Source organism: Typopeltis vanoorti, chromosome 3 (genome assembly GCF_054136105.1).
Source record: "Typopeltis vanoorti isolate ZY-2024b chromosome 3, IOZ_Tvanoo_1.0, whole genome shotgun sequence".
NCBI classification, from domain to species: Eukaryota; Metazoa; Arthropoda; class Arachnida; order Uropygi; family Thelyphonidae; genus Typopeltis; species Typopeltis vanoorti.
In genome coordinates, this window is record NC_143551.1 from 157,693,951 (window position 1) to 157,710,627 (window position 16,677).

Below are 16,677 nucleotides of genomic sequence, written 5' to 3' on the forward strand. Positions count from 1 at the left end.
AATAATATTCTAATATTATCAATTCATACAATAAACAAACTGATTAAAAAAATTATAAATTACTTGATATGTATGAAGCAAAGTGAAATGTTGAACAAATATTATTTTAACCAAAACTGAAAAATGTATTAATCTATATAGTACAGATCGAGTAAACAAATTTTTTACTCTTATGTACATAAATTAATAGAATTATTTATTATACAGAATTATATGTTAATTTCAGATTGTATTTGATTCATCATCAAATTTCTGACATGTACCCTCAAGGGGTGTACAGGATATTATGAGAGTACTACATGAAGGACTTACATCATTACTAACTTCCTATCAATAATTTTCCTCTAAATCAATTTAGTATCTGCCAAGACTCCAACATTATCAAATCTTATATTTCTGTCTTCTAATGCACTTTATACTGTATCAATCCACCTATATCTTGGTCTTCATCTGGATCTTTTTCCTGTTAACCTGCCAGAGAACACTTGTTTTGCTAATCTTTCCTCTCCCATTCTGCTGAAGTGATCATACCACCTGAGATTAGCTCTGCTAACATATTCCTGGATGCTAACAATGTCAAGCTCTCTCCCAATATCCTCATTTTTAATATGATATCGCCATTGATGCCATCTGTTCATGCCACTAATCTTTTTCAGGACTCTCATATTTGTGGTCTCCAATCTTTGGTCAAGTGTTTTATATCTAACCCAGCTGTGATCCATAAGTTAAAATTGGTTTGAACACTGTCTTGTATATAGCTAATTTAGTGTTTTGACAAATTTCTTTCTTATTCCATATAACTTTATTCAGTTGACTTCTGACCATACCAGTTTTGTTGATTCTGATGATACTTACCATCTTCACTAAAAATCATGCCTAAGTAGCTGAACTATTTTGCTAGGTTCTCCATTCACAATGCAGTTCATATTTTCAATGCTACTTCCTATTTTGATTGTCTTTGTCTTGTTATTGCTGACCTTGATATCAAATCTAATACAACAATTATTCAATTTACTGAGGAAATCTTGCAGATTTGTACCGGATTTATTTAAAAGTATAACATCATCTGTATACAATAAAGAGCTAACATTAACATCTCCAATTCTGATATCAGGTTTAATACCACTTTCCTTCAGCATGCGATCCATACAGATAAGGAATAACAGAGGGGATAATGTACATCCTTTTCTGACACCAGATTTAACATCAAACCATCTTCCCATACTTCCTTCAATTCTAACTGCTGACTTACAACTCAAAGACTAAGTATTGCTTGATATAATGCCCCATGACACCATATCACTGTAGTGTTTTGAATAGCTTTTATCTTTGCACCTTGTCATATGCCTTTTGCAGGTCCACAAAACTTAAATACAGATCTTTGTTCTATTTCCATGATTTCTCAACTATTTTTCTTAAAGTGAAAATCTGATCCTGACAGCCTCTATTTTGCCTGAAGCCAGCTTGTTCTTCACCAAGCTTCCCTTCCACACTCCTTCTCAACCGTTTCTTAAGTATACCTGCATAAATCTTACCAGGATAGAGAAGTTATTGTTACCCTTTATAAGGCAACATGTGAACTGCTGTGTGCAGATACAGTCACCTGGATCCCATGGGGATGAAGAAGTGATAGAGAAGATTCAGAGGTGAGTGTCCAAGTGGATCTCCTGCAATGGGTCCTTTGACTCCATGAAGATACCTGTATAATAATATTTCTATGACATTTGATCATGTTTGGCACAAAAGCTTTTTCAAACTCTTTGTGGTATATCTTCTGACCTGTATTCAGGTTGCCAGCTTTCTCTCCTTTCCACATATTATTTGATAGTAGATGGCTATTTATTCTTAAACTTTGCATTTAATGTAAGGGTACCACAGGGATACATTCTTTCATTTACTTTCTTCTTTGTATACATTAATGACATTCTATGGTTGACTGCAAATTCAATTTACAGTTCCAATAATAATAGTTGCACTTCCCTTTCTCATTTCAATGATATATATTCTATAAGCTAATTTACAATATTATCACAAGAATAAGTATATATTAATAAATAAATGATAAATAAATTAATTAAATAAATACTTATATATATAAATAAGTATTTATTTAACTTATTTATAGAAGAAAATGAGTATAGTTAGTTGTATAATGATTCAAAACACTCTGTATCCATTTTTTGAAAAGATGTTATGAAAGCTTTTTTTTTTTTTTTTTTTAAATCAAGTTCTTGAAATCTGGGTTGCTTAAGGGTCAAAGCTGTATAACTGAGAGGAGCCCTCCACATAGCCTTAAAAGAATGCAGAGAACTGACCAGGGCTTCTGACCTAACGTTCAGTCCTCACCTTCTTGTGGTGCACCCTGTTGGATATCTACCTGTATACTGAACGAAAGAGGATGGGCTGGCAATTTGGAATTTAGCTGACCAAACTGTATTCTTATTGGCTTAAACCAAAAAAAAAATGATGGTACAACATGACAAAATTTCATGCCGGCTGGGGTGTCGCCCGGTTAAATAAGGCCCCCGTTGTTTTTGCCAGGGAACCAGGGTAAACAGCGAAAAGTCAGCTACTGCAACAAATCTGAAAACACACCCCAACTCAACATCACCAGAGTTAAAGATTGGTACTATCAACATAAGAAGCCAGAATGGCAAAGAAATGGAGCTAGCTGAGGAATTAGATAAGTATCAGATCGACATAATTGGGGTGACTGAAACAAAAAAGACAAAAACCGGTGAGATCTTTCTGAGCAATAAATACAAAATGTTATATTCAGGCAATGACAATCAAGGAAAAGAAGGAGTGGTCATAGTATTCAACACTAAATATGAGGCTAATCTTCTTGAATGGCAGGCAGTCATCATAATGGGGAACTGGACTACGAGACTTATTTGTACCTATGGTCCCACAGAAGGTTCTACTAAGGTAGAAGTGGAGGAATTTTTTGAGGCTTTAGAGCAGTGGTTCTTAATCGGTGTTCAGCCGAAGGTGAATTGGAGTTCTGCGAGAAGTTCTGGAATTTGTCATTTTTAAATTAATTTGACAGCACAAATTAATTTAATGATGGTTTGATTCATATTTAATTAATTATTAATTAATAATTAATTATCAATTATTGATTAATAATAAAAAATCTGCTAAATTACTAATTAATTATTAATGTATACGTTATAAAATAACCAAGGTGTTCAGTGAAAATTTTCAAGATTTGTGAAGTGTTCCATAGTTGGAAAAAGTTTGAGAAACACTGCTTTAGAGAAAGCAACTGACACAATGAAAAAGGAAAAGTTGGTCCTTGTTGGGGATCTAAATAGCAGAGTAGGAAATGATTGTCAGACAAGGAAAAATATTTTGGAAAAATTTGGAGAAAAGAGGCAGCTAATAATAATGGCAAATACCTATTGGATTTCTGCTCAGGACATGGACTGGTTATTACTAACACCATGTTCCAACATAAAAATGTGCACAAATTCACATGGAGAGAAGAGGCAAGGAATAAGAAAAGTCTCACTGACTATGTTATTGTTAATAATGATGTTTTCTCCCTGGTGAAGGACATCAGAGTGTACAGGGGATTTGAAATTGATAGTGATTACTATTTCGTCATGAGCAGGATAAAATTGAATTTCATATTGAAAAGAATGACATGTAAGAAAGTTTTAAAGCGAATAAAAGTTCAGCAACTCTCAGATGTGATCTGTAGACTAAAATACACAAAGATTATTGAAGAAAAAAATGAAAGAGTTTGAGAATAGGAACCAAGTCTTGGGGATTCAGTAGCAAGCCTTGAAGAAACCCTGATTTATTAAGCCAGAGAGGCATGTAGTGAGGTTGCCTGCAAGGATAGAAAAATCAGAACTCCATGGTGGACACAGGAAGTTAAAGAGGCACTGAAGGAAAAGAAGAAAGCATATCAAAAGTCCCTGGCAAATAAATCAGCTTGAGCTCTTAGAAAATATAGAGACACATGTAAGAAAGCTAAACACTTTGTAAAACTAGCTAAACAAAAGTCATGGGAGGACTTTGGCAAGAACATAGAAAATAAATATCAAAATGTCAAAATATTCTGGAGGTTGTTGAAGAAGCTTAGAAATGGAGGAAAGCATGCTGTCGATGGAGTTGGAGATGATAAAGGTGACATGAAAATGGGAGAAAAGGATATGCTTGAAGTATGGAGTAATTACTTCGAATAATTGCTAAATGAAACAAGCAGTGATGACAGCACAGTGGTAAAAAACACTGACCAGGCATGCAGTCAGGAATACATATCCATACTTGAAGTGGAATAAGCCATCAAAGGCTTGAAATGTGGAAAGGCAGCAGGAGTAGATGATATTCGACCAGAAATGCTGAAGTATGGTGGTATGAAAGTCCTACAATGGCTACACTGCATAGTTCAGAATGCCTTTACAGAGGAGCAAATTCCCGATGATTGGAGTAGAGCTCTCACTATAGTACCCATATATAAAAACTGAGTGTTCCTGGTAAGATTTATAATAGTATACTTGAGAAACGGTTGAGAAGAATTGTGGAAGAAAAACTTGGTGAAGAACAAGCTGGATTCAGGCCAAATAGAGGCTGTCAGGATCAGATTTTCACTTTACAACAAACAGTGTAGAAATCATGGGAATATAACAAAGATCTGTATTTCAGTTTTGTCGATCTGGAAAAGGCATATGACACAATGGTAAGAGAGAAGCTATTCATATGCTACAGTTATATGGTGTCAATGGGGCATTATATCAAGCAATACTTCGTCTGTATTTGAGTTGTAAGTCAGCAGTTAGAATTGAAGGAAGTACAGGAAGATGGATTAATGTTAAATCTGGTGTGAGACAAGGTTGTACATTATCCCCTCTGTTATTCATTATCTATATGGATCACATGATGATGGAAAGTGGTATTAAACATGATATCAAAATTGGAGATGTTAATGTCAGCTCTTTACTCTATGCAGATGATGTTATACTTCTAAATAAATCCGCTACAAGTCTCCAAGATTCCCTGACTAAATTGAATAACTGTTGTAATAGATATGGTATGAAGGTCAGCAATAAAAAGACAAAGACAATGAAAATAGGCAGAATTGTTGAAAATGTCAACCATGTTGTGAACGGAGAACCTGTGGAACAAGTAAAACATTTTAGCTACTTAGGCACAATTTTTAGTGAAGATGGTAAATTAAATATGGAAATAGACAACAGAATCAACAAATCTGGTATGGGTAGGAAGTCAACTGAATAAACTCATATGGAACAAGAGAGAAATTAGTCGGAACACTAAATTAACTGTATACAAAACTGTGTTCAAACCAATTTTAACTTATGGATCTGAGAGCTGGGTCAGAAGTAAAACACTTGACCAAAGACTAGAGACCGCAAATATGAGGGTCCTGAGAAAGATTAGAGGCATGAACAGATGGCATCAATGGCAATATCATATTAAAAACAGGGATATTAGGAAATAACTTGATATTGTCAGCATCCAGGAATGCATTAGCAGAGCTAATCTCAGGTGGTATGGTCACTTAAACAAAATGGGCGAGGAAAGATTAGCAAAACAAGTGTTTTCTCTGCCAGGTTGGCAGGAAAGCAACCCAGAGGAAGACCAAGATATAGGTGGTTTGATAGGGTACAATGTGCCTTAGACGATAGAAATATAAGATCTAATAATGAAAATATTGGAGTCTTGACAAGTAACAGACTGATTTGGAGGAAAATTGTAGATAGGAAGTTAGTAATGATGTAAATTTTTCATATCGTACTATCATATCCTGTACCCCATTGAGGGTACATGGCAGGAATATGATGATAATGATGTTCTTGAAATCTTGCATTTGTTCAGGATTTGTTCAGGACATTTAAAGATTTCAACAATTGGTAATTTTATTTTTAATATAGATATTATTTCTGGGAAAATTCCCATGTTACTCATGGGTGAATTCTCCATGCTTGCTATGCATGCTCATTACTTGAGAAAGAAGTAATATTTATTTGTTAATAAATGCATGCATTTATAAGCATTCCATTTAGGCCTTTTATTTTTGTAGACAGAAGACGTCTTAAACTTGAGTGGCAATAATTGAACTTTGCGTTGTGTATCAAAGGCCGATGCTTGCTCGTCTAGTCAAATCTACCTTGGCTTGCTCGGTTGTGGGAGCTTCCAGGTTCTCGCTACAGCACTGTGATTTCATGCGGTCACATAGCCATTTCCTCTCCATTCACGTCGTCTTAAACACAGATCATACGCAGTCAAAGTAACTCTAGCTAGTGAGCTTCAGCCAGCCTTTACAAGTGGGAAAATAAAGTTACAACCAACTTTTTATGACGATATTATTGACCAGTTCATAAAGAAGAAATATAGAGTAAGTTGTATTCAAGTAGCTAAATTGAAAAAGATAGAATATCATTTGCAAAATAAATGTTGTATTTGTATGTACATAAATTTCCAAATATATAGCTTTAAATGGTCAGTTCATTATTCCACTAATCAGACTTCAATCACATCTCTCACTCCCTGAATAATAACAAGAGCAAGCGTGAATTTCAAGACCAGCATTCGCCCCTGATGTTACTCCTGTAAAATAAACTATTATTTTAATGGCTAATATAACCTACTTTCATTTAGGAGTGCCCTTTTTTTTCCAATATCATTGGTTCTTTATCCAAAAAACTTAAGGCATTACTGAAGCGTTATAAAACTAATACATGAAGAATAAAAAAGGAGGAAAAATTTGGACATACCTTTTTTAGATGTCGTTTTCTGTCTCCTTATCATGGCGATGTTTCTTCATGTGCTGTTTAAAGGAAGGAGGGTTTGGGAAAGTGGGGGTAAAGTAATGTGGGGAGTTATTTGAAAAAAACTGGGTTTTTTATATGTATAATATTATTAAGGGTGGGTGGAGAGTGTTTGGGATGGGGGGGTGAGAGAAGCATCTGAAGATAGAAGTTTTTTGGGGGGGAAAGAGAAGGGATTTAAGGGGAAAATGTCAGGGGTGGGAGTAACAGATTATGTAGGGTTGGTGGACATTTATTGAGTTTTCGTTACATTTTATGGCTATCATTTCCGATATTCTATGCAATGTTTCACTGAATATCAGAAATGAACGCCATAAAATGTGACGAAAACTCAATAAACATCCACCAACCCTACATAATCTTCGAGAGCTGAAAGCTCCATAACATAAAACTTAAGTCACGACTCCACCCAATAGAAGACAACACAAGCACACCAAAGACAGAAACACCTAACTGACATGACATAGCATCCACTTCCCCTACGAGTTCCAAAAATGACACCTGTCAAAATGGCTAACACCCCGTTATTCCCACCTGACTTTTCCCCCTTAAATCCCTCCTCTTTCCCCCAAAAAAACTTTCAGATACTTCTCCCCCCCCTTCACAGATGCTCTCTACCCACCCTTAATAATAATATTATACATATAAAAAAACCAGGTTTTTTCAAATAATTCCCCCCCCTCCTTTAACAACAGATGAAGGCACACTGTCGGGATAAGGAGACAGAAAACAACATCCAAAAAAAGGTATGTCCAATTTCTTCCTCCTTTTTTTATTCTTCATATATTAGTTTTATAACACCTCAGTAATGCCCAAAGTTTTTGGGCAAATAGCTAATGACACTGAAAAAAAGGAGCACTCCTAAATGAAAGTAGGCTATATTAGCCATTAAAATAATAGTTTATTTTTAATATTTGTTTGAGTTGTTCTATTAGATATAATACAGATGACTCACTAACGACACGGGTAAGGAGCACTAACCTTCCGCAATGTTCGAAAATCTGCATATAACTTTTGACTGGATGCCTTACCGATAACATAAAGAGCCAATTAACAAATATTTTGTGATATGTATGTATATATACTATATTCTTACAATAACAAAGTAAGCTAGAGAAAAGAAAATATTATTAAAGAAAATCATAAGGAAGTGAAAATACATTTCCTATCCTATTCCCATCCGTCTAGGACGGACTGAGTCCCCTCCTAATGAGGGGCTGCTGGTGTATTAATGCAGCCGGTTTGCCACTCCTCTGCTGCATCCCCTAAGGGAGATATTCATGACTGTATCTGTGTGTTCACAGGACTGGTTTGACTGCTTGTGGGATGAAAAACCCCAGATAAACTAGGGGAAAATATCCTGCTGTCCATGCCCAAGACCGGCTAACTTGGCTATGGCTGAGGAAGATCCTTAAGCTCCTCACATTCTTATATGGGAATCGAACCTAGGACGCTCTTTCCCTAGGCATATGGTTGTGAAGCACATAGCCACTAGGCTAACCAAGCGGACAAAATACATTTACAGTAGTGTATTCATCGATACCATAAGTTTATGTCATCTGTTTCTGTTTACAAGATGAATCTTATGTCTGTCAGTACCTACATCAATATTGCCTTATATGATACAAAACACTGTAGATGCTATATGCATTACTAACATTAGACATCAAAAATGAAAAGATTATGTGAAAAAGAAATTATTCATATTTATTTACAGGAATAATGATTCATGCAATGATAACAAAAAAGCAGCAATATGATTGCTTTATGGTAACGTAGCCTTTACACTAATGAATGAATTGTTATAAAATGCTCATTTTATGCTAATTAATTAATTTAACTGATTAATAACAGTTAATTTTATGCAGTTATGATTTAACACTGTATCTTTATGTGTGTTTATTTTTCTCTCAACTACAAAAGTGTTTGCATGCATAAGTTTTGGTAAATTTCAACTTTTTATTATAGATCTGTATATACTTTATGGTAGTAAACGATAAGACTAGCGTCTACATATATTTTATGCATTCATAACATACCTAACTTTGTCTTAATTTTTTTGATATTTCTATGCTACATGGTTCGTCAAAGAGATTCTTCAAATTGTTGCAAATCTCTAAAAAATTTTCTCACATATATTTATTCATAAAAACATTGCATATAAGTAGACTTGCGCAGTTCAAACCCACATTCTTCAAGGATCAACTGTATTTATAAAACTATTTAAAAAAGGAAAAATCATCACGCTTGGCTTGACCTATAAGGTTATTTAAGATATTTTAAAGTTTATTAGTTATAAACATTGCATTAATAATTGTCAAGATACTTTGTAGTTGCTTATTTATGGAACTCAACCCTGTTAAAAGTCTTTACCAAGGTTGAGTTCCATAAAATAATAATATTATGGTATACACACTGTTTTGCAATTTCTCCACTAAATCCTTATGATTAGGTTACAATGCACTTAAAACAATTTCATCCACTGCAAAGACACTAAACACTAGCATCAAAATTTAACTAGCTTATGTGATTATAATTAATCTATTAATATGATACTGTATGAGGGTCAACATGGCTTTGTGAAGGTTTAGTCATGCCTTAGTAATTTACTCTTTTTATAATGGAGTACTCTATAGGTTAGTCAGTATAGATGAAGCCATTTGGTCAGAATGACCTCGGTTCAATTCCCATCAGTGACATGAGGAACCTTTATCTGGTCTCTTTCGACTATAGATGAGTTAGTCGGTCTCATATGGATTTGGTAGGGGGTTTTTTTCACCCAGAAACTCAAGTTTTTTGTCCCCTAGAACAGGCAAACCAGCCCCGTGAACACATGCATAGGACACTACAAACATAGGACACTTTCAGGAATAAGAAGTAACCAACCTATTCCGTAGGATTTCGGTTAAGAATACCTACATGGTAAAATATGTAGGTCTATGCGTGAGCATAAATTAGGATAGGATAGGATAGGATAGAACAACAGAGAAACAGCCGAGTTGAATAAAGGAAATGCTGCCAAGATTATTCTGCTGGATTTTGCAAAAGAATTTGACAGAATAACACATGGAACACTGATATACAACTTGGAACAAATGGGTTGGATATGACACTGGTTAAGAAGGTGGCTGCTAGACAGATATTAAAAAGATATGGATGGACAGAATTAAGATAAAAATAGGTAACTAGTGGTGTGCCATGGGACCATTGCTGTTTAATTTGTATATAAATGATATAGGAAATAACCTGAAAGGAAATATTCACTTGTTTGCTGATGATGCAAAATTAGGTAGAGTAGTAGTTGATCAAAGTGATGTGGGGAGCTTGCAAAATGATTTAAACAGGCTGTCAGTATGGGCAAAAGTTAATGGGTGTCAGTTTAATATAGAGAAATGTCGAGTTATGCATTTTGGGATAAATAGATTACAAGCTGTGTGTCACGTTGATGGCATTATACTCCAGGATATAGATGAAGCTAGAGATTTAGAGATGGTGGTAGACGGAGAATTAAAGTTTAGAGAACATATTGCTAAGGTGGCCCATAAGATTACTTGGCTATTGAAGAACATCATCATCAAACAGAGATAAGGAAGTTGTTATTCCACTTTATAAAGCCTTGATATGCTCGCATCTGGATTATAGTGCTCAAGTCAGGTTCCCTGGGTTTCTTGGGGTATGAATAAGTGGTGGAGAGGATTCAAAGGCAAGTGACAAAGAGGGTGAGTAGACTGTGGAATATTCCCTATGAACACTGTCAGTGCCAGGTTATTTTGCATCCTAGGCAAAGTTTACAAGTGTGCCACTTATTTCACAAGTGCACCCCTTATTTCATAAACTAAAATGTTTCTAATTAACTTTAAACAAAATAAAATTGTCTTTCAGGTTAAATTAATAGGGCTTTTTTATTTTCTTTTTTAATTAATTTGAAAATTCTCTGTCATAATTCATTTACAAAAAAAAAAGCAAGTTATAAAATACCGAAATTTAATATTTTAAAATGTTAACGGGATTTTAAAATATTTATCTTAACTGAATTTTAAATAGCGAAAAGTTCAAATCATTTAGATAAGGAACAAAAAAGAACCAAGAGTTAAATAGTAAAATAGTGTGATGTGTGAGGGATAAGGAAAAAGAATCAATACCTACATCATATATCAGTATTTAATTTTGATATTTTAGTAAAGTATGAATAAAGCAAAGCCTGAAGTTTTGCACCCCTTCATGGCTTGTGCCCTAGGCGGTTGCCTAGTTTGCTTAAATGGTAGCGCCGGCCCATGAGGATATGTTGAAGGGGGAGGGATTGCAGAAGCTGGTTGATAGGAGAAAAAGAAAGGACATGATAGAAACATTTAAGCTGCTTAAAGAGTTTTTTTATACGATAGATAGAGGGGAAATATTTCAGCACTTCATTAGAGGGACAAGAGGAAGGGTTTATCCTTGGAAGATGAATAAAGGTGTGATTAGTAGGGGGTGTGAGGACTAGATTTTTTTTGCTTGGAGAGTTATGAATGAGTGGAATGGGTTGCCAGAATCAGTTGTGAGTGTATTTTCTGTTAATGGGTTCAACGAGAAGTATGATAGATTGGGTCTCCTGTGATGTGTCTTCGGACTCCGTGGAGGTCCCGTATAATAATAATAATAATACACTTTGCAATATCCTACACACCTCCACTTCATCTACAGTTTCCAAATCAGCCCTTGTCACAGTAATGAAATATCTTCATCCGGATGATATACTTTCACAAAATGATCATTCAGTAAACTATGGGACTAAAGACAGTGGATCACGCATTTCAAGTGCAACAATGACAGTTCTAGTGCAGGGTTCTGTTTGCCGTTTAAGTAAAATACATATGGATACTCAACTTTCTTTGCTAAAACACTTCGATACAACTGCTACAATCTTATCGAACTTTTCTTTTCAAAATATATATCTATATTACTTGCCTTTAAGCTTGGCCTCGTTGATCGTATGCTTATTCTCCGTTAATTTTCCTCGAATTTCTTCATCGAAATAAAATTTTGGTGGAATTTTATCAATCAGATTTTCAATGAAGGCATTGTCGTCTTCTAACCGCCTTCGAAGAGGAGTTATTTGCATTTTTTTTTTTTTTTTTGACGGCAGTTACAACTTAGTAATTAAACATCACATCACAACAAATTAAACAAAACGTGCTTCGAAATTAGATGATGGAAGCGCCATCTTCTTAAAGGGAGCTAAAATATAATATCAATCTAAACTAATTGGTTACAAGTAAAATATAATATGGTGCAAAATAAATAAATAAATAATAAAAATACAATATAGTAGTGAACTTCCACTCCCACTACTTTAGTACACTCGCTATTAGTAGGCTGACCATACGCACCGTTTTGAACGGAATAGTACCGTTTTTTTTTTTTTCATATTTCCCGGCAGTCCCGTCGTTTTAATAAAAATGTAAATTTTGTCCATTTTTAATAAAAACTATAAATATACTTTAATATTGGTCAATCATAAATTATTATTCATAACCTATAATCATATATCAATATCATGGATACCAGTAATTTGTATAACCATGGAATCGCATTGTGCGATACTAAATATCGAGATCTGAGGTGATTATTATTATTATTATTATTATTATTATTATTATTATTATTATTACATAACACCTCCAGGGAGTCCAAAGACTCATCGAGGGAGGGTACCTACTCTGCAGCGTTCTCTCTCTCCACTAACTACACCAATGCCATCTACCGTCCACCACGACTAGTATTTTCACAGACATTCACAAACATCTATGCCAACGGCGGGATTCGAACCTGCAGCATTTTGGCTGGAGAGCGGACAAGCTGACCACTTGGCCAACCTAGCCGGCAATATGTTTCTGAGCTAATTTCAGGAATGAAGAAACGCAACCTAATGCCTACATTTTTTCTGATCAACAAGCTCTCATCATAGTTTCCGTCTTCTGAAGATAAACAATCCCCTCTTGCCATCTAGCAAGTTCTCTGTGATTGCTATCTTTCCTATTTCAGTCAAACTCAACATTCTGTGGTGAAAAGATTACGAGAACACCAATCTTACATCATTAACATGAAATCAAAGACATTAGGTCTAGCACAGCATGGGATTGACACCAACAATGGTATCTTGTTGACTAGAATGCAACTTATCCACCATTACTGCTTTAACTTTGAACATTTATTTAAGGAGAGTGCTGCAGCCCTTATAAATCATACTAATTTGAGTAAGAACAACCGATTAATCATATTAAAACTCTGGGAAAGTTTCATTCTCATTAAACATTTTTTTAAAATCAATTCAAATCTCACCCACATTATGTTATTCTTTATACTAACACAAAGCAATATTTTATTTGCAAAGCAGTACGAGCACATGGCTCGTACTGCTTTGCAACTAAGCCATTCTTAACATTCCACCCCGTAATTACTAGGAAATCTGCCAGCCATTAAAAACGAACATTCAATTTTTGGGTTGAAACACTTGGCAATAAGGTTTTCATTTTTACAGGGTGTCCCAAAATTCACGCAAGAAGTAATTTTGATAGAAAACACAGGTTTTTAATTAAAAATTGTAATTTCTTATTGATTTATAAAGTATACAGTATAGGGTTATGCATGGAATAGCATATCGGGTAAATGGCCTCCACAGCTTTGCTGGCACATACGCACTCTTTTGTCAAAATTTTCCACGACCGTTTTGCATAAATGTGGCTGAATTTCGTTGATACAGCGCTCAATTTCCTCTTTCAAGGCGTGGGTGGTCGTGGGCTTGTTGGCATAAACCTTAGATTTCAAAAAACCCCAAAGAAAAACGTCAATGGCGTTAAGTCACATGATCTGGGCGGCCATTCTGATCACCAAAACGGGAAATTACACAACCAGGAAATGACTCATGCAGTAATTGAATTGTTTCTCGGGCTCTATGGCATGTAGCACCGTCTTGTTGAAACCACATGTCGTCCACATCCATATCTTGCAATTTAGGCACAAAAAACTGGATTATTATGTCGCGATAGCGAGCACCATTAACTGTTATTGCCTTACCAGCCGCATTTTCGAAGAAGAATGGATCGATGATGCCTCCAGCCCAAATTCCGCGCCAAACAGTGACACGTTATAGATGCATTTCATTCTCAACAATCACTCGTGGATTTTCTGAACCCCAAATGCGACAATTTTGTCAATTAACGAAGCCATCATGATGAAAATGAGCCTCATCGCTGAAGATGATTTTGTTCGAAAAATAAGCGTCCACTTGTTGTTGTTCTATAATCCATTCAATGAACTCTCTTCGCTGTGTGTGGTCAGTAGGCTTCAGTTCTTGAGTCAATTGAACTTTGTAATCATAAAGATGCAAATCTTTCGTGAGAATACGCTGTAGAGAGCTTCTCAAAATGCCCAATTCAAGACCACGGTGCCGAATTGATGTTCCTGGACTCTCAGCAACACTCTCACTAACTGCTTCGATGTTTTCTGTTGAACGACCGCCAGAGTGTATAAGATCATTAATTGATCCAGTTTCCTTGATTTTTTTTTTAAATTAATCTTTTTACAGTTGATGAAGTTAATTGCGAACTGTAGCTGCCAAACCTTTATTTTTAAAATATTGCTCAGTAATGAAAATGCGTTGTTCTTTCATGTAACGCTCCATTTTTAATAACCCTGAACTGTCAGCTGTCACGCTGTCTTTTTTTTCTCTTTGGCAACACTTTACCGCACAAATGACGCTAAATTTAAATCTTGCGTGAATTTTGGGACACCCGTTATATCTGTATTTGAATATTTTCATTTATCCTTGTGTCTATGTGTAGTCTGTTCTCATCATTTTGGCACGAGTATCATTTAAACACTATTCACCAGAAAGTATCTGATCGAAAGCAGCAGATACTGATTTTGTGACTGTTCCATTTCAAACAAATTTGTTGAGATTTATTCAGAGAAAATAAAAAATACATGTTGGCAACACTTGTGCGTCTCAGACACTGCGATTGTTCTGTTGCAGCGTTAGTATGCTAACCGGTGGCTTTGTTAATCAATGCTGGTGGTTTAAATTTCATTTATTAAAAAGTTTTAAGTCTATTCTTGTAATGTTAATGAGGCGAAATTGCAGTTCTAATGACGACTCCAGAAAGAATTCAAACTTATTTAACTGGACAAGCTGTGTAGTGATGGAACAAAGGTGGAATGACAACATTGTAATGTCAATTTTTCTGTTGCTCCTGGAGGCAGAGGCGACATCAACCAACATCTAGGTAGCAAGAAACATAAGGATGCTAAAAAAACTCTGGCTTCATTTAAAAACATCAGTTCGTTCGTGGAGAGACGTGATGGTGATAGTGAAAGCGATAAAATGGCAGCAAGTGCAGCTCTTGTTGCTAATCATACTGAAGGTTACTGCCATCGTTTTCGTGCAAATGACTGCTTATTGACGTTGATAAATAAAATTAATGAGCCTAAATATTCTTCAGCATGTACGATATCAGAAGCAACAATTACCAACATTTTATCACCATACATATTTGGCGAAGTAATAGGGGATCTGAATAAAACAAAAAGCATTACAGTCAGTTTCGATGCATCAAACAAAAAAGACATCAAACTTTCTCCAATCATTGTGCAGTACTTTTTGCCAAATTCTGGTGTTCAGGACAAAATTCTAGACTTTATTTCCTTACCGGGTGAAACATCGAACTACAGTGTGCTATGTTGAAGGAAGGAAGTGAAAAAAAAAACGAATTGTTGCTTTCTGTACAGATAACACGAACACCAATTTTGGTGGTCGCAAAAAACTTGGCAGAAATAATGTGCTTATGTAATAAAACCTTTTCTATTGTCTTACTTTTTCATGAATACAGAAGACTACTTACCCACATCCCGTTTTTGCCATCCCAATGTCCCGTTATTGTTTCAAGGAAATATTGTCAGCCTGGCTATGCGTTTTATCCCGTTCGACCTCATGCACATCAATGGAAGAGCATGTATATCGTATATGCCATTACATTTAGCTGTAGCAATAGTGTAACGTGGGAAGAAAAGACGTTATTGTTCAGCATTATTTTAGGTCCTACGGAGCTGGTAGAGCAAATGGTCCAAGCCTACGACATGTCGGTGAGCAGTTTGTTCGTCATTTCCGTAAGCGTGTCAGAAGCAATAGTGTCATTGTGGCCTTAATCGAGAGGTTCTGATGTTCGAGGGGTGTTCTGCCAATGCAAACAGTATTCAGGGAGACCACGAGCTGTTAACAGATCATAAACGAATCAACGCCGAACAGCATAAAATCTTTGGATACCGAGACAGTCACTACAAAGAATCCTTAAGGAGCTGGGTGCCTTTTCGTGCGTTATTCAGGTGGGGTTAGTGTTAAACAGTAGCGGATTATGTTGCACGGCGGGAGTACTGCGAATGCATGTCAGCACATGTCTATGAAGATCCATCCTTCCTCCATCTGGTTCTCTGACAAATCGTATCTCCATCAAAAAAAAAAAAAAAAACTGCTAACGCATTTATTCCTACGTAGGGAGAAAGCGAGCCCGTTTAGCCCTGTCTAACTTTTTTGGAGACTGGTGGAGATGGAACTGCCCACTCAGTCAGCGTATTTCTATCTAAGCGGTAATATAAATGAAAGAAACTACAAGTTTCTTGGTTTCTCGAGACCTGAAATTGTCCAAGAGAAATCTTGGTCAAAGCATTGGGCCTTATTCATTGAATAGGGTAGTGTAAATAAACTTGAACTTGAGTAGCGAATGCTTCATTGAAAATCTGTTGGTTCCGTTCGCTCAGAATTTGCATAGGTTGTGTCCTGAGAAAAACATTCCATTTCGTGCACATTTATTACAAAAGAAAGAAGCGACTTGTCACACATCAC

The 16,677-nt window shown here is 35.6% G+C and overlaps 1 protein-coding gene across 1 annotated transcript in view; it reads right to left on the reverse strand.

The window, feature by feature from the left end:
- LOC150108697 (uncharacterized) overlaps positions 1 to 12,000 on the reverse strand; it is a 50,705-nt gene extending 38,705 nt beyond the window's left edge. Inside the window, exon 1 of the mRNA XM_090416166.1 lies at positions 11,748 to 12,000. Coding sequence (XP_090272292.1) covers positions 11,748 to 11,901 — 154 coding nt within the window. The 5' untranslated portion in view covers positions 11,902 to 12,000. The remainder of the gene's footprint in view (positions 1 to 11,747) is intronic.
- Between the last annotated feature and the right edge of the window lie 4,677 nt (positions 12,001 to 16,677).